The 20,699-nt window shown below is 39.0% G+C and overlaps 1 protein-coding gene across 3 annotated transcripts in view; it reads right to left on the minus strand.

The window, feature by feature from the left end:
* The window catches only part of RPRD1A (regulation of nuclear pre-mRNA domain containing 1A), an 81,814-nt gene extending 61,339 nt beyond the window's left edge, over positions 1-20,475 (minus strand). For all 3 annotated transcript variants that reach the window (XM_054461481.2, XM_063653599.1, XM_054461482.2), the window contains exon 1: positions 20,091-20,475. In XM_054461481.2, coding sequence (XP_054317456.1) covers positions 20,091-20,241 — 151 coding nt within the window. In that variant the 5' untranslated portion in view covers positions 20,242-20,475. The remainder of the gene's footprint in view (positions 1-20,090) is intronic.
* Between the last annotated feature and the right edge of the window lie 224 nt (positions 20,476-20,699).

Genomic DNA, 20,699 nt, shown 5'->3' on the forward strand with positions numbered 1-20,699 from the left:
TCTCAAAAAAAAACCTAGAGTCTCATAACAACCTCTCAAAATCCATGCATCCACTAAAAAAAAATAAATCACCCCATATCAAGAACCAGGAAGATCTGAAACAGAATGGGGAAAAAAACATCAACAGATTCCAACATAAAGTAGAGATGTTAAAATGATCTTACAAAGACTTTAAAGCAGCCACCAAGGCTGGGCAACATACTGAGACCCCATCTCTACAAAAATAAAAATTAAAAAATTAGACAGGCATGGTGGCTCATACTGGTAGTCCCAGATACTCAGGAGGCTCGCCTGAGCCCAGAGGTTGGAGGTTACAGTGAGCTGCAATCACACCACCATACTCCAGCCTGGGCAACAGAGCAAGACCCTGTCTCTAAATAAATAAATAAATAAAGCAGCCATCATAAAAATCCTTTAACTAGCATATAAAATATGTTGAAAATACAACATAACAAAAATCTGTGGGGCATAGCTAAAGCAGTGCTGAGAGAAATTCTGAACACCAAAGGTACACATGAAAAAAGACAGTCTCAAATCAATAATCTGTAGTAAGTTCCCACCTCAAGAACCTAGAAAAAGAACAAAATTAACCCAAGTAAAAGGAATGAAATAATAAAGGTTAGAGAAGAGATCAATGAAAATAAAAACATAAAAATGCAGAAAAAATTAAATAAATGAAGCAAAGAACTGGTTATTTGAAAAGATCAATACAACTGAAAAGCCTCTAGCCAGATTGACAAAGAAACAAGAGGGAAGACAAGAATTATCAATATCAGGAATAAAACAGGATATCACTACAGACCCTACAGGCATCCAAAGGATAAAAAGGAAATACTATGAACAACTGTAGGCATATAAATTTGACAACTTAGATAAAATGGACCACTTCCTCAAATAATACAAGCTACCACAACTCACTCAATATGAAACAGATAATTTGAATAGCCCTATAACAATTAAGGAAATTGAGTTAGCAATCTTAAAATTCCCCCAAAAAGAAATCTCCAGGTCCAGATGCTTTCCACCAGAGAATTTTACCAAATGTTTAAAGAATCTTTAAAATTCTACACACTCTTTTCTAGAAGAGGGAACACATCTCAATTCATTTTATGAAGTTAGTGCTATGGTACTCTGATATCAAAACCAGACACAGAACCCAAAAAAGGAAAACTATAGACCAACAGCCTTCATTAATACAGATGTACCCATTCCTTTTTTTTTTTTTTTTTTTTTTTTTGAGACAGAGTTTCGCTCTTGTTGCCCAAGCTGGAGTGCAATGGCGCCATCTGGGCTCACTGTAACCTCCGCCTCCCAGGTTCAAGCAATTCTCCTGCCTCAGCCTCCCAAGTAGCTAGGATTATAGGCATGCGCCACCACACCTGGCTAATTTTGTATTTTTAGTAGAGATGGGGTTTCTCAATGTTGGTCAGGTTGGTCTCAAACTCCCGACCTCAGGTGATCCACCCATCTCAGCCTCCCAAAGTGCTAGGATTACAGGCGTGAGCCACCGCACCCAACCAAATGTAAACATTCTTAACAAAATATTAGTGAATAAAATTCAGCAACATATAAAAAGAATTATACAACACAGATAAGTGTAATTTATTCCAGGAATGCAAAGCTAGTTCAAGATTAGAACCTCAATGTGATGCACCATATTAACAGGCTAAAAAGAAAAACTGCATGGTCAAATCAATTAATGCAGAAGAGGCTTCTGACAAAATTCAACAATTATTCATGATAAAATCCCTCAAAAATCAAGAATAGAGAATTTCCTCAACTTGATAAAAAGCACCTAAAAAAAAAAAAAAAGAAAAAAACCCTACAGCTAACATTACATCTAATGGAGTAAGATCGAATGCTGATCAGGAACAAGGCAATAACTGTTTATTCTCATCAGTCTTATTACACATGATGCTGGAAATTCTAGCAAGTACAATAGGGCAAGAAAAGGAAATAAAATAGAAAAAATTATAAATGAAACTGCCCTTATTTGCAGATGACATGATTATCTGCATAGCAAACCCCAAGGAATTTATGAAAAAAAACGTTTACAGCTAATAAGTGTGTTCAACAAGAGCTGAATTGCGCAAGCTGGAGTGCAGTGGCATGATCTCGGCTCACTGCAACCTCCGCCTCCCAGGTTCAAGTGGTTCTCCTGCCTCAGCCTCCCAAGTAGCTGTGATTACAGGCGTGTGCCACCACTGCTGGCTAATTTTTGTATTTTTAGTAGAGACAGGGTTCCGCCATGTTGGCTAGGCTGGTCTCAAACTCCTGACCTCAGGTGATCCACCCACCTCGGCCTCCCAAAGTGCTGGGATTACAGGCTGAGCCACCACGCTCTGCCATGGATTATTTTTACCACAAGGAAAAAATGCACACACACAAAAATGTACTCAAGGATCAAGATTTAACAAAATTGGCCGTTTTTACTACTTTTAATGTGCACATTAGGAAAAACTAATTTCTTTTTAAACTGTGAGTGTGTGGCATTAAAAATACAGTTGACTTTTGAATAACACAGGTGTTACAGGCACCGACCCATCACACAATCAAAAACCTGCATATAATTTTTGACACCCCCCCCAAAAAAACTTAGGGAGTTGGTGGTCTTGCTGCGTAAGGAAGAAAATTCATGTATACATGGACCCACAAAGGTCAGACCTATGAATGTGACTACTCTAGGTGTCTCATATAAGTAGAATCATACAATTTGTTCTTTTGTGACTAGTTTAATTCACTTAGCATAATGTTTTTGAGGTACATCTGTGTTGTAGCATGTGTCAGAATATCCTTTCTTTTTAAGGCTGAATGATTCCGCTGTATGTATACACTACATTATGTTTATTCATTTATCTGTTGTTGGACACTTGGGTTGCTTTCACCTTTTGGCTGTTGTGAATAATGCTGCTGTGGAACATTGGAATTATGGGTGTGCATATAACTGTTTGAGTCCCGGCTTTATTCTTTAGGAGTTTATACTCAGGTGGAATTGCTGAATCATGGTAATAGTATGTTTAAATTTTTTAGAAACTGTCATACAGTTTTCTATAGCAGCTGCACCATTTTATATTCTGGCCAGCAATGTGCCAGGGTTCTTACTTGTTTTGACATCCTCACTCACATTTGTTATTTTCTGTTTTTTGATAATAGCCATTCTAATGGATATGAAGTAGTATCTGCTTGTGCTTTTGATGTGCATAGACACAGAAAATAAAAGGGTTGTTGGGGGAAAAGAAAATGGGGAGTTAATGTTTAATGGATACAAAGTTTCAGTTTGGGAAAATGAAAAAAAAGTTCTGGAGATAATGATGAGTGCTACACAACTGAATGTACTTAATGCCACCGAACTGTACAATAAAAAAGGTTGAGATTGTAAATTCTGTTATATATATTTATAAAAAAAACAAAACAGGGTCTCACTCTGTCACCAAGGCTGGAGTGCAGTGGCACAGTCATGGCTCACCACAGCCTCAACCTCCTGAGTTGGGGATCCTCCAACCTCAGAGTATGTTGTTCAATGGAAAACTGTGCAATGATTACAAGTACAGTTTGCATTAATGATTAGGTGCTACTGGTTTTCACCTGCCTTTGCTTTTGTATCATCAAGATGTGTGTCATATATGGCTTGCAAATCATTAAACTTCTAAGAGATTAATAGCCAGAATATACATTAAAACAAAACTACAATTCAACAAAAAACAACTCAATTCAAAACAGGCAAACTGCTTGAATAGACATTTATCCAAAAAAGATATATAGATAGTCAATAAGTACATGAAACTATGCTCACCATTATTAGTCATTAGGGAGTAGCTGAAACTACAGGCACATGCTACCACAACCAGCTAATTTTTGTATTTTTTTTTTGTAGAGACAGGGTTTCACCACGCTGCCCAGGCTGGTCTCAAACTCCTGGGCTCAAGCAATCCAACCACCTCAGCTTCCAAAAGTGTTGGGATTACAGGTGTGAGCTACCACACCAGAATTAATTTTTCTTTTCTTTCTTGGTTTTTTTTTTTTTTTTTTTTTTTTTACTGCTTTTAATGTGCACATTAGGTAAAACGATTTTTTTTTTTTAACTGTGGGTGTGTGGCATTAAAAATACAGTTGACTTCTGAATAACATAGGTGTTACAGGCACCAACCCATCACACAATCAAAAACCTGCATATAATTTTTGACCTTCCCAAAACTTAGGGAGTTGGTGGTCTTGCTGCGTAAGGAAGAAAATTCATGTATACATGGACCCACAAAGGTCAGACCTATGTTGTTCAATGGAAAACTGTACAATGATTACCAGTACAGTTTGCCTTAATTAATGATTAGGTGCTACTGGTTTTCACCCACCTTTGCTTTTATATCATCAAGACGTGTGTCGATATAGCAAGTAAGGACAAAAAAGCCTAAGTAGTAGTATGAAAATCATTTTGACCTTTTGGACCCATATAACCTCCTAAAAGGGTCTTAGTGATCCACAGTGGTCTGTTGACCATACTTTAAAGACTACCGCTCTAAAAAGGGTTAAGTATGAAAAGGGTGGAACAATATAACAGACTAAAAAGGCTGGAAATTTTTCAGGTCTTTCTCAACCAAGAAAATATAACTAGGGGTTCATTATTTGGCTCAAGATACCAGAAGTTCCTAAATCATACATTAGTTCTAAAAGAAAAAACCAAATATTCTCTAATACCCCTTCCAATTCTAAAACCCTCAGATTCTACACACCTTTCAACATTCATTCAGTAACTCATTCAACACATAGTTATTGTGTCTATTGTATGCTAGGTTCTGAGGGAATAAAGAAGTTCAGTCCTCCAGTAATAAGAAATTCAACACATTATTATAGATAAATGCTATAATAACAACAGTTAAAAGTACATGACACCATGGATAATGTCAAGAGTAGGGAAAATTAGTGAATTTGAAGACAATTAAAATTATTGAGTCTGGGGAGCAGAAAGAAAAAGAATGAAGAAAAATGAACACAGCCTAAGGGATCTGCCAATTAACAAATGCATTATGAAGTCACAAAAAGAAAAGCAAGAGAGAGGGATGAAGAAATGATACATGATTAACTAACGGCTGAAAACTCCAAAACTTGAAGACGTGAATCTACAAATCCAAAAAGCTTAACAAACTTCAAGCAAGATAAACTCAAACCCACACTAAGACACATTAAAATCAGTCAAAAACAAAGACGAGAATCTTGAAAGCAGCAAGAAGGGAGTCTCAGTAAGATTAAAAGCCAATTTCTCATCAGAAACCACGAGACCAGAAAACAGTGAGACAATGTATTTAACATCCTAACAGAAAAAAAAAAAAAACTGTCAACCAAGATTTTATACTTAGCAAAACAATCCTTCAAAACTAAAGGAGAAATTAAGACATTTCAAGCTAAACAAAAGCTGACAGAGTTTGTTACTAGTAAACCTGACCTACAAGAAATCCTAAAGACAGTCCTTCAGGATGAAATTAAAGGATACTAGACAGTTAGTAACTAGAAGCCATAAGAAATAATGAACATCAGTAAAGGTAACTCCCTAAGTAAATATAAAAGCCAATATTATTGTATTTTTAGTTTGTCACTTCTCTTTTTGTTTCCTATGTGATTTAAAAATCAAATGCATAAAACATAAGTTTATCAAATGGCACACAACATATAAAGATGTACTTTGTGATAACATAAAAGGAGGACAGGACTATAAAGGAACAGAGTTTTTGTATACTATTGAAGATAAGTTGGTATCAATTCATTTTTTTGGCGGAGGGGACAGAATCTTGCCCTGTCACCCCGGGTGGAGTGCAATCCCACAATCTTGGCTCACTGCAACCTCCACCTCCCGAGCTCAAGCGATTCTCCTTCCTCAGCCTCCTGAGTAGCTGGGATTACAGGCATGTGCCACCACACCTCGCTAATTTTTTGTATCTTTAGTAGAGACTGGGTCTTACCATGTTGGCCAGGCTGATCTTGAGCTCCTCACCACGTGATCTGCCTGCCTCCGCCTCCCAAAGTGCTGGGATTACAGGTGTGAGCCACCACACCCAACCTCAATTCAAATTTAAGATGTTAACTGAAATTATAAATTTAAATTTTTAAAGTTTAATTAAAAAAAAAAGTTTTAAAGAACCCATCTCAAAAAACAGAACTAGGGATGATTGGTGGGTGAACAATTAATTCTTCCCAGGAGAGACTATAAAAACCTGCAGAGAGGAGTTGTCATGAGAGTCTGGAGACTAGGGGATAGAGGAGAAATAGAGAAGAGAAAAAGTATATAAAAGCACACAGACACGTTAAAGTACAAGATACTTACATCATTTATAAAACTGAAATGAATCTCACATATCATAAATTTAACCACTTTAAAGCATACAATTCAGGGGGTTTTAGTGCATTTGTAAGGTTATGTAACCATTACCTCCATCTAGTTCCAAAATATTTTCAGCACCTCCAAAGACAAGGCCACACCCATTAAGTAGTTATTCCCCATTCCTGTCTTCACTGTAGCCCCCTGGAGTATTATGGATTTACCTATTCTAGATATTTCATATATTATGGAATTACACGAAAATATGTGCCTTTTTGTGTCTGCCGCCTTCTGCTTTGCATGTTTCTGAGGTTGCTCCACACTGTAGAATGTATCAGTACTTCATTCCTTTTTATAGCTGAATATAATATTCCAGCATGTGGATATACCGTATTTGTTTATCCATTCATCTGCTGATGAACATGCAGGTTGTTTCAATCGTTTGGTCACTATGAACAGTCCTATTATGAGAATTCTTATAAAGTATTTGTTTGAATATCTGTTTTCAAGTCTCGTAAACATATACCTAGGAGTGAAATTACTGGGTCATATAGTAATTCTATGTTAACATGACAAAGAAGGACAGCTAGTAGGTGAATGAGATTAGACACAAGGAGATCCACTGGGAGGCTACTGCAAGAATGTTAGTAAATATGAGAACCTAGCCAGTGGGGTGAAAAAGGAAAAAGGGAGATGCTGCCAAAAACAACAACAAAAAAAGCTAAAGGTGAGAAAACTATGAAAGAAGGGGCTGAAACAATCTTGAAGTTCTGAGCATAGCCAACTAGAAGATTAGTAATGCCTTTCACTGAAATAGGAAAGGCAGAGCAACAGGGAAGAGGAATGGGAATGGGGGAAGATGACAAAAAAGGGTTTATGTGCACAATGAGTTTGGGATGTTTAGGAAATGCCATTCAGTGACATTGAGACTGGGGCTACAGAAAAAGATCATCAAATCATCAGCATATTTATAACAGAAAGCAAAAACACCATCTAAAGCATCAAATTATAAACCCACACTAATTAACTTACCGATTAAATGTTAGTAAATCTGTGGCCGGGTATGGTGGCTCATGCCTGTAATCCCAGCACCTTGGGAGGCTGAGACAGGCAGATCACTTGAGGTCACGAGTTCAAGACCAACCTGGCCAACATGATGAAACCCCTTCTCTATTAAAAATAGAAAAAAATAAGCCAGATGTGGTGGCGGGTGCCTGTAATCCCAGCTACTCGGGAGGCTGAGGCAGGAGAATCACGAACCAGGGAGGCAGAGGTTGCAGTGAACAGAGGTCACGCCACTGCACTCCAGCCTGGGCAACAGAGCGAGACTCCATCTCAAAATAAGTAAGTAAATCAATAAAAAAAAGTTAGTAAATCTAGATGAAGTGCTCAGATTACGTTTACTTGGGGATCTCCAAAGAAATAGAACCAATAGGACAGACAGAGAGAGAGAGAAATATTGACTGATAATAAGGAATTGGCCATGGGAAATCTGGAGGCCGACAAGCCCCACAACCTGCAGTTCAGACTGCAGGAGAGCCTGGAGACCCAGGGGAGCCAATGGAGTAGTTCCAGTCCAAGTCCAAAGGCCTTAGAACCAGGACTACCAATGGTATAGTTCCATTCTGAAGGCTGGCAAACTGGAGACCTGGAAGAGCAGCCAATACTTAGTTTGAGTCCAAAGGCAGGAGAAAAAAAGAAAGAAAGAAAGAAAAAAGTCCCAGCTCAAAGGAAGTCAGTAGAAGCTCTCTCTTATTCACTGAAGAATCAACCTTTTCCTTCTATTTATGTCTTCAACTGGCTGGATAAGGCATACTTACACTAGGGAGGGCATCTGTTTTTCTCAGTCTGATTTAAATGTTCATCTCATCCAGAAAACACCTCCACACACATATCCAGAAATGGCTGGCTGAATGTTTGGACATCCTGTTGCCCAGTCAAGTTGAAACAGAAAATTAACCATCACAAATGCTGTTCAAGATAATACCTCATGATATTCAACTAAGAAAGGTGAAATTTTTTGATAGTTTGGCAAAAATACGGTCCTTGACAAAAATGATTTGCTAGATTAAATGTCTAAGGTATTTTTCAACCATACTCTGAAGCCAAATGATGTTCCTTTAACTGGACCAAAGTGTGCCATCACAAAACTCAATCAATACAAACCATTTCCCAACTTAGAGAAAAACTAATTGATGTTTTCAGTTTTAAGTCTTTTTTCATAATGCGACTTAATCCTTCAATATTTCCTCCTATTAGTCTGTACGAGAATCGAGTAAGATACATTTAGCACAAAGTTAGACAATTATTTCAAACTTAGATGTGCATTTCATGATACTCTTTAGAGTTTTTTTTACAAAGCATCATGAAGTGACATCTGAAAATCACTTAAACAAATACACATTGAAAATAAGACTGCACAGTTCTCAGCCTAACATTTGCCATTATAAAGACGTACATTCTCTTTCAGATACCGTAACAAATTAAAGTGATAATTCCAGAAATATCAAAAAATTTTTCCTTATAAATAACAAATTGATTCTAGAATTTATATAGAGAAACAAAACAAGAATACACAAGAAAACTCTGAAACAGGGAAGAGTAATTGCTGAAGGGAACAAAGCATGTCTGAGAGGGTGGATGTCCTATCAGACATGAAAACATAATAAAGAGTATAACAGTGCTACATGAGTGGACAGATCAATGCAACAGAATGAGAGTGAAAATACACCCAGATACACAGAAAAACTTGAGGTAGCATTTCAAATGGGTAGAGGTAAAAATGAACTTTTCACAAAATTGTGTGATACACTAATGCCTAGCACTTCTATCAAGGTCTCTTAAATCATCACCTGAAACCATTAAGAAAATACTAGAATATTAACTAACAAACATAAATTTATAAATTTTAATAGAAAAATTTTAAAGAAAAAACTGACATCCTAAACGTTCATCAACAGAATAACAATTATGTAAATTTTGGCACATCCATAAAATGAAATACAATGCAATCATTTTTTAAAATGAAGCAATGCCATTAAACTGTTAACAGACTAATTCTGGGTAGAGAAATGGTTAAGGAGAATATAGGAATGGAAAGAACCCATATATCATTCTTTACAGCCTTCTGGGTTTTTTTTTTTTTTTTTTTTTTTGAGATGGGAGTCTTGCTTTGTCTCCCAGGCTAGAATGCAGTGGCACAATCTCGGCTCACAGCAACCTCCACCTCCCAGGTTCAAGCGATTCTCCTGCCTCAGCCTCCCAAGTAGCTGGGATTACAGGTGCCTGCCACCACACCCAGCTAAATTTTGTATTTTTAGTAGACACAGGGTTTCACCATGTTGGCTAGGCTGGTCTTGAACTCCTGACCTCAAGTGATCTGCCCTCCCAAAGTGCTGGGATTACAGGTGTGAGCCACCACGCCCAGCCTTTTTTGCCTTTTAAATTTCATATTATGTGCATATTACCTACTAAATAAGTATTTTTAGAAATACACCTGGAAATTCCAAGCATTCAACATAAGTGTGGTAAACCATTTTGTTAAAAAAAAACTACCAGTTATTACAGATACAAAGAAGAAAAAGCTATAAAAAGGAGAACAAGATGAACAGGCATCTTAGAACAGCCATGAGTTACGCAAAAGAACCAAAATGACCAAAAAGCTCAGACAGCAAGGTGACTAAATAAACAATTCATCATTATAGTTCTTTTTTCTTTTTTCTGTATAATCCTCCTAATACATTTTTACAAACAAAAATAAATAAAAAAGGTGAGGCACGATGCTGACATCTATAATCCCAGCACATTGGGAGGCCAAGACAGGAGGATCATCTGAGCCCAGGAGTTCGAGACCAGCCTCAGCAACACAGCTAGACCCTGTTTCTACAAAAAAAAAAAAAAAAAAAAAAAAAATCAGCCAGTCATGGTAGCATGCACCTGTGGTCCTAGCTACTCAGGATTGATTGAGCCTGGGAGGTTGGGGCTGCAGTGGGCCTTGATCTGCCACCACACTCCAGCCTGGGCAACAGAGCCAAACCCTGTCTCTCAAACAACAACAACAAACATATATATATATATATATCACACACACACACACACACACATATACACACACCTTAAGTCACTTATTTTCAGACATAAAACACTAAACGTTTATCTAGCCCAGGCTCCATGGCTCATGCCTGTAATCCCAGCACTTTGGGAGGCCAAAACGGGAGGATCACTTCAGCCCAGGAGTTTGAGACCAGCCTGGGCAATATGGCAAACATGGTCTCTACAAAAAATAAAAAAAAAATTATTAGCCAGGCATGGTGATGTGCACCTATAGTCCCATTACTCAGGGGGCTAAAGTGGGAGGATCGCTTAAGCCCAGGAGGCAGAGGTTGCTGTGAGTCGAGATCATGCCACTGCACTGTAGCCTGGGTGAGAGAGTAAGACCCTGTCTCAAAAAAATAAAAATAAAAAATAAAAGTTTATCTAAATGTGTTTAATCCTGTCTACCTCCAGAAAGGACTTATGAACAGAAATGTTCTATTTGAAAAGTCAAATAATGCTGTTCTACGTAAGACCGCATTCAAATGATTACAACAGGTAAAACCTATGTCTATATTCTTGGTACAGCTCCTAGTAAATTCTACATATACTTCAAATCTTAAATCAAAGGACCCTTCCCTGATTCCATAAACTAGGATAGGTTCCCAATTACATTTCTCCTTTGTATTACTGTGCAGTTACTAGTTTAGCAGAGTCCACTTGCCTGGCTGATATGTAAGCTCCATGAACACAGCTGTATGTCCTTTTATCTGCTCAATCATCCTTGTTCACTAAGACAGTAAGGAGGTCAATAAGTATTTCTTGAATAAAGAAAACTAACAGAAGAAACTTCTTGTATTTTTTGTGACAGGGTCTCACTCTGTTGCCCAGGCCAGACTGCACTGGCCAGATCATGGCTCACTGCAACCTCTGCCTCCAGGCTCAAGCAATCCTCCTCTACCTCAGCCTCCTGGGTAGCTGGGACTACAGTCATGTACCACCACACCCCGTTAATTTTTGTATTTTTAGTAGAGACAGGGTTTTGCCATGTTACCCAGGCTGGTCTCAAACTCCTGGCCTCAAACAATCCACCCGCCTCAGCCTCCCGGAGTGCTGGCTGGGATTACAGGCATGAGCCACTGCACCCAGCTAGAAAACCAATAGAAGAAACTTCTACTTGTACATTTTGAAGGAAAAACTTTTTTTATCAAGAAAAAAAGCCTGTAAAATTATAGATTATGTTTGTTTAATGTAGGAACACACTTTTATTTTTATAAGAAATTTAGAGATAATTTGTTGAATCAGCTGTAAAAACATCAAATCAACACTTTTTAAAAAACCTTAATGTCACAGGAAAGAGAACCTAAATAAAATTACGTTACAGGCCAAAGGGAAATTTTATAAATTCAGTTTCTGCTTTTCTGAGGAATTAATATTTTAGAGGGATATGTCTGCTTAAGGCAAAGCAATGTATCCTAGTCTCTTGATCTAATTATCAATATTCAGAAAATGGTCCACTTCTCAGCCAACAGTCTGTGGATTCCAGGGGGTCAAGACACTTTCATGGGGTCAATTAAGTCAGAACTACTTTCACAAGAATGCTCATCTATTATTTGCCTTTTTTACTCTCATTCTCTCACAGGCGTACAGTGTTATTTTGCAGAGGTCATGTGATACAGCAAGACTGAAGGCAGAAAAAGACATGAGAATTCAGCAGGCCTCTATTAAGAGAGATCTTATAAAGATTTGAAAAAATGTAAAATAATCACTCCTTTCCCTGGTATTTTTTAGCAAATATAATTGGTTTTCATTCAAAATGTTATTTATGTTATGATAATTGCATGAGATAATGGATACTAACTATCCTTATTTGATCATTAGACCAACATATACATCTATCAAAACATAAAACTGTATCCCATAAATACATACAATTACAATGTGTCCATTTGTAATTTTAAAAATCGTTTTTTTTTTTTGAGATACAGTCTGTCACCCAGGCTTGGAGTAATCTCAGCTCACTGCAACCTCCGCCTCCCGGGTTCAAGTGATTCTTGTGCCTCAGCCTCCCAAGTAGCTGGGATTACAGATGTGCACCATCACGTCCAGCTAATTTTTAAATTTTTAGTACTGACATGGTTTTGCCATGTTGCCCAGGCTGGTCTCAAACTCCTGACCTCATGTGATCTGCCTGCCTCAGCCTCCCAAAATGCTGGGATTACAGGCATGCGCCACCATACCCGGCCTTAATTAAAAATTTTTAAATATTATTTAACATGAATCGATTTAGTATTATAGTTTTAAAACAAATAATTATTAAATAAATTTTTAAGTGTTTTAATTTCCAATGTAGTAACTACCGACAGATATAACCCACATAAACAAAAGATCTAGAATCTTCAATTTTTAAGAGTAAAGAGATCCTCAAACCAGAAAGTAGGAGAAATTCCTGGTGTAGAATAAGAATTTCTTTGGAACAACCAATTTGATTTTTTCAAAGAATACATTTAAAATAAAAGACAGATGGCACCCATAGATGTAAAGGAACTTTATTCACGTAGTAATCAATCGCAATAAATGAACTTTACCTGGATCCTGATTCAAACAAATGGCTTCTTAAAAAGTGAAATGATCACGGAAATAAATACTGGCTCAATGTTTGATATCTTGAGAAATTAAATTTTTTTAAGTGTTAAGAAAGACTATAACTATTGAAGCTGCAAGATGACTACATGGGAGTCACCATGTCAGTTTGACAACATTAATCCTCTTAAATATAAGAACTTAGAAGGTGCAGCCATTGTCTACTTACTTTTTCAATTCTAACTCTGAAAGAGAAACAAGTAACAGTATCAGACAATATAAAAGCCACTGAACTGTCAATTTAAAACAGACTCTCTTCATTTTTAGTATTTATATTGCTATATATTTTTAAAGCAAATGAAAAATGTTCTTTTGGCCGGGTGTGATGTCTCACGCTTGTAATCTCAGCACTTTGGGAGGCCGAGGTGGGCGGATCACGAGGTCAGGAGATCGAGACCATCCTGACTAACACGGTGAAACCCCATCTCTACTAAAAATACAAAAAAATTAGCCAGGCGTGGTGGCGGGCGCCTATAGTCCCAGCTACTTGGGAGGCTGAGACAGGAGAATGGCATGAACCCGGGAAGGTGGAGGCTGCAGTGAGCCGAGATCGCGCCACTGCACTCCAGCCTGGGCAACAAAGCGAGACTCCGTCTCAAAAAAAAAAAAAAAAGAAAAATGTTCTTTCACTTCTCCATTTTTCTAAAACCAAATTAATAAGAACAGCCAAGAATATATAGTACTTATTTTAGCACATCTTACAAATTTAAGCCGTATTAGTGAATACAAATGTTAATTCAACGAATGTTTTAAATATTCATCAAACACAGTATGCTGGGAAGCTAAAAATTGAAATAGGTAAACAACCTGAAGGAGCCCACTATCTACTTCACAACCAATATGTAACCCCCCAACCTATAATACAATATAAAATGGTAATTAGTTCCCTGAAAGATATCTAACATAGCTTATTGATGAAAAAGTGCTGGTTTCAACAAATGATTACAAATAGGAGGAAAATCTAAACCTTAAATAATGTATTATTTTAATTGTCGCCAACCCTAGAAAAAATAAGCCCAGCATGGTAGTGTGCACCTGTAGTCCCAGCTACTCAGGAGGCTGAGGCAGGAAGATCACCTAAGCCCAAGAGTTCAAGAGTAGCCTCGGCAACATAGTGAGACACTGTCTCACAAAAAAAAAAAAAAAAAAAAAATAGGAAACAAAGTTAACAGGCATTCAAAGGCTGACCATTTCCAGGTTTGGCTCTTTGCATCCAAAGCTATGTATCACCTCAGCACTTTCACATATTCCCAGTGGCTGCAGGCCCAAGCCCCACCCCCGCAACTGGTTCAAAGAGGTCTTTTATTAAACGTCACCTTGCAGAGATGATTTCCCTCTAACTAAAGATTTCCTCCTTCAAAGAACTAAACACAAAATTTATATTTAAAATTTTTTTTTATTGGTTGCCCTTACCACAAGACTATAAATTCTGAGGGCAAGGATAAACTGTTTTCCCTTTGTTTTCTTTACCACTGTAATACACAATCAATAAATACAGGATGAGTTAACATACTTTAAGCGGTTGAGGCACTTATAGTTTTGTTAAGACACCAATATAACATAAAAGAGGCTGGTACAAAGGATACAATCACCTGACTAGGGAAGGCAGTGACCTTCACCAACTACAAAGAATTTCCTCCTATCTATCTTGTTTTCTACAGCTCTTATAGAGATCTTTCAGCGAGTGTGTGTAGAAAAGACCCCAATTGTTAGTGTTGGTTTCTAAGTTCAGGTATGTTCATGGTCAATATTTCTACAGAAATGAATATAAATTAATGATGTATATTAAGTTTTATAATTTAGCCTAGTATTGACTGAGACATTTATAGTTTAAAACAGTCACCTTCAAAGGACACTATTAAGAAAGTAAAAAGACAACCCACTGAATGGAAGAAAATATTTGTGGTATGAATCTAATACAATACTTGTACCTAGAATACATTGAGAACACTTACAACTCAATCATAAAATAAAAATTTTAAAATAGGCAGAATAGACATTTCTCCAGACAACATCCAAATGGCCAATAAGTACATGAAAATAGGCTCAGTGTCATTAGTCATTTGGGAAATGCATATCAAAATCATGAGATACCACTTCATACCCACTAGGACAGCTGTAGTCAAAAAGACAGATAACAAATATTTGCAAGGATGTAGAAAAACTGGACCCTCATACCCTGCTGGTAGGAATGTATTTTAAAAACATGTACCCACTGTGGAAAACAGCCTGGTGGATCCTCAAAAGGTTGAACATAGGATTCCCATATGACCCAGAAATTCCACTCCTCAGTAAATATCCAAGATGAAAACATATCCACACACACACACAAAAAAAACTTGTACAGGAGTGCTCACAGCAGCATTATTTATAATAGCCAAAAAGTGGAAGCAACTCAAACGTCTATCAACTGATGAATGGCTAAATTCATACAACAGAATATTATTCGGCCATAAAAAGGACTGAAGGACAGTAAGTGGTCTTTTGCAACTGGCTTCTTTTAGTTAGCATGTTTTCCAGGCTCATCCATGTTATAGCATGGATGGAAAACACACAAAAGACCACATACTAAACAATTCTATTCATATGAAATGGTAAAAATAGTCCAATCTATAGAGGCAAAGTAAATTAGCAGTTGCCTAGGGTTGGGAGAGATGGGGGACTGGGGACAACAGCTAAATGGCATGGAGTTTCTTTCTAGGTAATAAAAATGTTCTAAAACTGGTGGCAGCTTTACAATTCTATAAACATATTAAAAACCACTGAATAGTATACTTTGAATGGATAAATGGTGTGGTATGTGAATTACATCTTAATAAAGAAGTAACAAAACGGTCACTTACATTTTTGGTTACACTTTACTGCATTTATCAGGAAAATTGTATGTCATTTTGGTCTTCATAAAGGCCTTGAGGTTTATCCCTCCAAACAGAAACTCTTTCTTTAAAGGAGACAAAGATAAGGAAGGTAGGAAAAGAAGGGAAACCTTCATAACTGAATGGCTACCATATCTAACATATATAATTTTACTTATTCATTCTTATTTTTTTTGTTTGTTTGTTTTCTGAGACAGGGCCTTGCTCTGTCGCTCAGGTTGGAGTGCAGTGGCGCACTTGGCTCACTGCAGCCTAAACCTCTTGGGCTCAAGTGATCCTCCAACCTCAGCCTCCTGAGTAGCTTAGGCCCGTGCCATCATGCCCAGCAAATTGTGGTATTTTTTGTAGAGACAGGGTTTTGCCATGTTGGCCAGGCTGGTCTCGAACACCTGAGCTCCGGCAACCCACCTCCCTTAGCCTCCTAAAGTGCTGGGATTACAGGCGTGAGCCACGGTACCCAGCTCATTCTTTTATTTTAAACAGTAGCTTCTCCCACTCTCACATTTTTGTCTTTACACACTTTGAGAAACTAAAGAATGCCTAGCTTAACACAAAATGTTCAACTAATTTTCCTTAGTTTGTTGTAATATACTTTCAAGATTGATCAATTCCTTTTATAATTATTCTGCAGAAATAATGTGATTCAAGATATGGTAAAATAACTAAAAGAATGTCTGGTACTCAGTAACTGCCATTATCATTAAACTACAGGAGATGAGAACCCGAAGCTGATGAGCAAAACTGCAGGAAAGGGGAAGGACACAAAGGCTACACCCTGCAAAAGCAGTCATCTGTCAAGAAAAGGAAACCCTTGGCAGAGCAACCCAGGCTAATATGAGGATTGAAGCGGCAGCGGTATGTTCATCGGCATCACCGTTACTATCAACACTATCATCACTACCACCCTCCTCCTAAAGCATCTTTTTATATGCTTTAACTTTTTCCACTTATGAAACACTTAAACATATGGAAACATCACAAACCTTGCTAAAAGCACATCTTACAATTTTCCCACATTTGCACGATTTTCTTAAATACATTAAATATTAGATAGCTTTCTCCTATTGAGAGGTGACAACGTGCTAGCAGCCCTTGCTGGCTCTCGGCACCTCCTCGGCCTCGGCGTCCGCTCTGGCTGTGCTCAAGGAGCCCTTCAGCCCGCTGCTACACTGTGGGAGCCCCTCTCTGGGGCTGGCCAAGGCGGAGCCATCTCCCTCTGCTCTCAGGGAGGTGTAGAGAGAGAGAGGCGCCAGCGGGAGACTGGGCTTCGTGCGGTTCTGGGTGGGCGCCTGATGGGCTTGATGGGGGACGAGCTCCCTCTGGGCTGCTGGCCTGCCCGAGCTAGGTGCCGCAGCGAGTGCCATTGAGAGGTGAAGCCAGCTGGGCTTCTGGGTTGGGTGGGGACTTGGAAAAATTTCTGTCGAGCTAAAGGATTGTAAACGCACCAATCAGCACTCTGTATCTAGCTCAAGGTTTCTAAACGCACCAATCAGTGCTCTGTGCCTAGCTAGAGGTTTGTAAACACACCAATCAGCACTCTGTGTCTAGCTAAAGGTTTGTAAATGCACCAATCAGTGCTGTGTTAGGTCTAGCTAAATGACTGTAAATGCACCAATCAGCACTCTGTCAAAACGGACCTATCAGCGCTCTGTAAAATGGACCAATCAGCAGGACGTGGCTGGCGCCAGAGAAGAGAACAAAAGCAGGTCACCCAAGCCAGCAGCAGCAACCCACTTGGGTCCCCTTCCCCGCTGTGGAAGCTTTTTCTTTCACTCTTCACAATAAATCTTGCTGCTGCTCACTCTTTGGGTCCCTGCCGCCTTTATGAGCTGTAACACTCACTGCAAAGGTCTGCAGCTTCACTCCTGAAGCCAGCGAGACGACAATCCACTGGGAGGGACCAACAACTCCAGATGGAAGGAACAACTCCAGACGCACTGCCTTTAAGAGCTGTAACACTCACAGTGAAGGTCTGCAGCTTCACTCCTGAAGCCAGCGAGACCACAAACCCACCAGAAGGAAGAAACTCCAGACACGTCTGAACATCAGAAGGAACAAACTCCGGACACACCATCTTTAAGAACTGTAACACTCACTGCGAGGGTCCGCAGCTTCATTCTTGAAGTCAGCGAGACCAAGAACCCACCAATTCTGGACACACTATGGCAACCACTATCTTGGAATATGGTGTTAATCACTACTATGCATATTTTAATATAGGTACCTATAAACAAAAGGAGTACTGTTTTGCATGTTTTTAAACTTTACCTCATAGCATTATTCATCTGTACCTTGTTTTCTTAGCTCAAGATTTTGTTTTTCAATTCAGTCATGTTGTTTCATGCAGCTCTAGTCCATTCGTGAGAACTTTTCGATAGTATTACATTTTATTAATATCACAATTTGTCCATTCTCAAGCTAATGGAATGGTTTTTTTGTTTTCTTATTTTTTGTAAAGACAGGGTCTCACTATGTTGCCCAGGCAGGGTCTCACTTGTTTTCAATTTTGTTATTATGAAGCTGCAGTAAACAATTCTTGAGAACAATACTTATTTCTAGAATATATTCCCAGAAAGAAAACTGCTAGATCAAAGGATATATTTAATATATACCTCCAACTTCATCAACTAAGTTGATCTACAAAATAGTTACGTTTTTACATTCCCACCAAATGGTATAAGAGTTCCTGTTTCTCTTCGTCTGCAACAATTATCCATATTGTCATATTATTTTGCCAAATTGATGAACATAAAATGGTACCTCACTGGCTTACTTTTTCCTGATTTGTAAGATTAAGTATCATTTATTGACCTTTCAGGTTTCCTCATGTGAAATGCCTATAAACAGTACTACCATTTTTTTTTTTTACTGATTTGTAATAGTTATTAAGAGAGTCTGGGTATCAACCCTATATTGAGTACATGTGTTTCTAAATGCTCTCTGCAAAAACAAAAAAACAAGATAAACCTGTTACCGATTCTGAAATCTAGTAAAATGTAAAAGCAAAGCAAATTCCTGACTTTTCAAAGTTCACAGCTACTTTCCAGACCTTTATATCAGTGTTTCTGAAACCTTTCTGTCCACTCACAGAAGATGAATTCCTCATTCAGGGCCAATACACATATGCTTACACATAAACTGAAAAACAGGGCTGTAAATCAATTTCTTCTAAAGGATGGGTGACGTTTTCATAACCACAAACAATATACAAGGACAGATTGTCTCCATTCTACACAGCCAACATTTTCGCTCACATTTTGGCTATTATGTACATACATCATATAGCTTTCACAAGGTTCAGTAAGCAAGCGTCTATTTTGATTAACAACGGTTAAAACCTTTAACACTTGATAAAAAACCATCATATCCATCAGGATGTTTGCAATAATAATGAAGTGTCCACTCTACCCAATGAATTAAGAATTAAAGTACAAGCTCAGACTAAGCAAATGAAATTTTTTATTTTCAGTCGCACTAGGATAATCAATTTTTTACAAAGTTGCTCTGCATACATGAACTGATTCTGAATATTTTAGTGACAGACATCTCAAAAAAGTTTACTTCATTTACAGGAACACTATCAAATGTTTTGCAAAACAAAGACACTGCATTAGAGCATATAATCATAGAATAGGAAAGGACTTTAGGTCACTTACTCTAAATCTCTCCTTTTCAGGTAAAGCATCTGCAACGCAGAAGTTATAAGAAACTTGCCCAATTGAGATCCTCTAAAATCTACAAATTCAGTCTTTTCCACTGCATTACCCATCTTCTTATATCAGACTTCTAAAACTATTCCTCTATTAATTTCACAAGAATAAGTTGCTGCGTTACAGAAATGACGGAAGACTCCCAAACCCACACCAATCTTTTTCTTTCCACTCCCCTACCTTCTCCCTCCCTTATCCTCCATTATCATTCACAGAATGAAAAAAATACCTGACCACCTGAATTTCTGGCCCTAATTGGGTGTGGAGTCCCAACCCCCTGCTACTATTTCCGTGTTAAGCTAACCGGAGTTTTCTTTTTTAATTATTCATTCCTTTATTCAATAAATATCTAAGCCCAGACTTTGCAGAAACGTGGTGCACGCAGCTCCTCCACGCCCGCAGACCACCGCGCGCTGGCATCCCGACGCCGGGAAGCCGGGGGCGCTGGAGAAGCAGGGTTCCCGGGGGCGCCTGGAGGCCGGCCGAATGGTGGGGAGCGGCCGACATATGCGGGCGACTCACCTTTCCGCAGCTCCCGCTCCCACACGGTGACGATGGGCCGCGAGTGTTTACGATGGTGAATGAGCCACAGGGACAAGGTCTGCACGCTCTGCTGCGAGTTGCTCAACTCCGACAGCTTCTTCTCCAGCGCCGCCTCAGAGAAGGCTGACATCCCTCCGACACCACGTTCACGCCGTCCCACGCGGTGGGGCCGAGGGGAGGAGAGTTTCGCCGCCCTAACCGCGGCCTCGCCCCCTCACCCCACCCTTCCCCACGCTCTCACCACAGCCGCCGCTTCATCCAAGTCCGGCCGCAAACCAGCAAGATGGCGTCCGGCCGGCAGTGACGTCACAGGGACCCACGCCCCGCCCTTCCCGCTGCAAGCCCTGGGAAAACGCGCGGCCGAGAAGCGGAACCGCCAGGCGGAAGGGGCGGAGCCGAAACAAATGCAGGGGAGGCGGGCAGGGGCGTGACGCCTGGGTTAGTCTCAGAGGCATGGTGGGAGTTTGCCAGGCCTGAGCCCTCCTTAAGGGAAACTCTGTCAAAGAAGCAGTGATTACAGATCTCTACATAGGCGTGTAAATTGGTATAAATTGGGGCAGGCACTTTAAAGACTATTTGCATGACCAA

The sequence above is a fragment of the Pongo pygmaeus genome, chromosome 17 (assembly GCF_028885625.2).
Source record: "Pongo pygmaeus isolate AG05252 chromosome 17, NHGRI_mPonPyg2-v2.0_pri, whole genome shotgun sequence".
Lineage (NCBI taxonomy): Eukaryota > Metazoa > Chordata > Mammalia > Primates > Hominidae > Pongo > Pongo pygmaeus.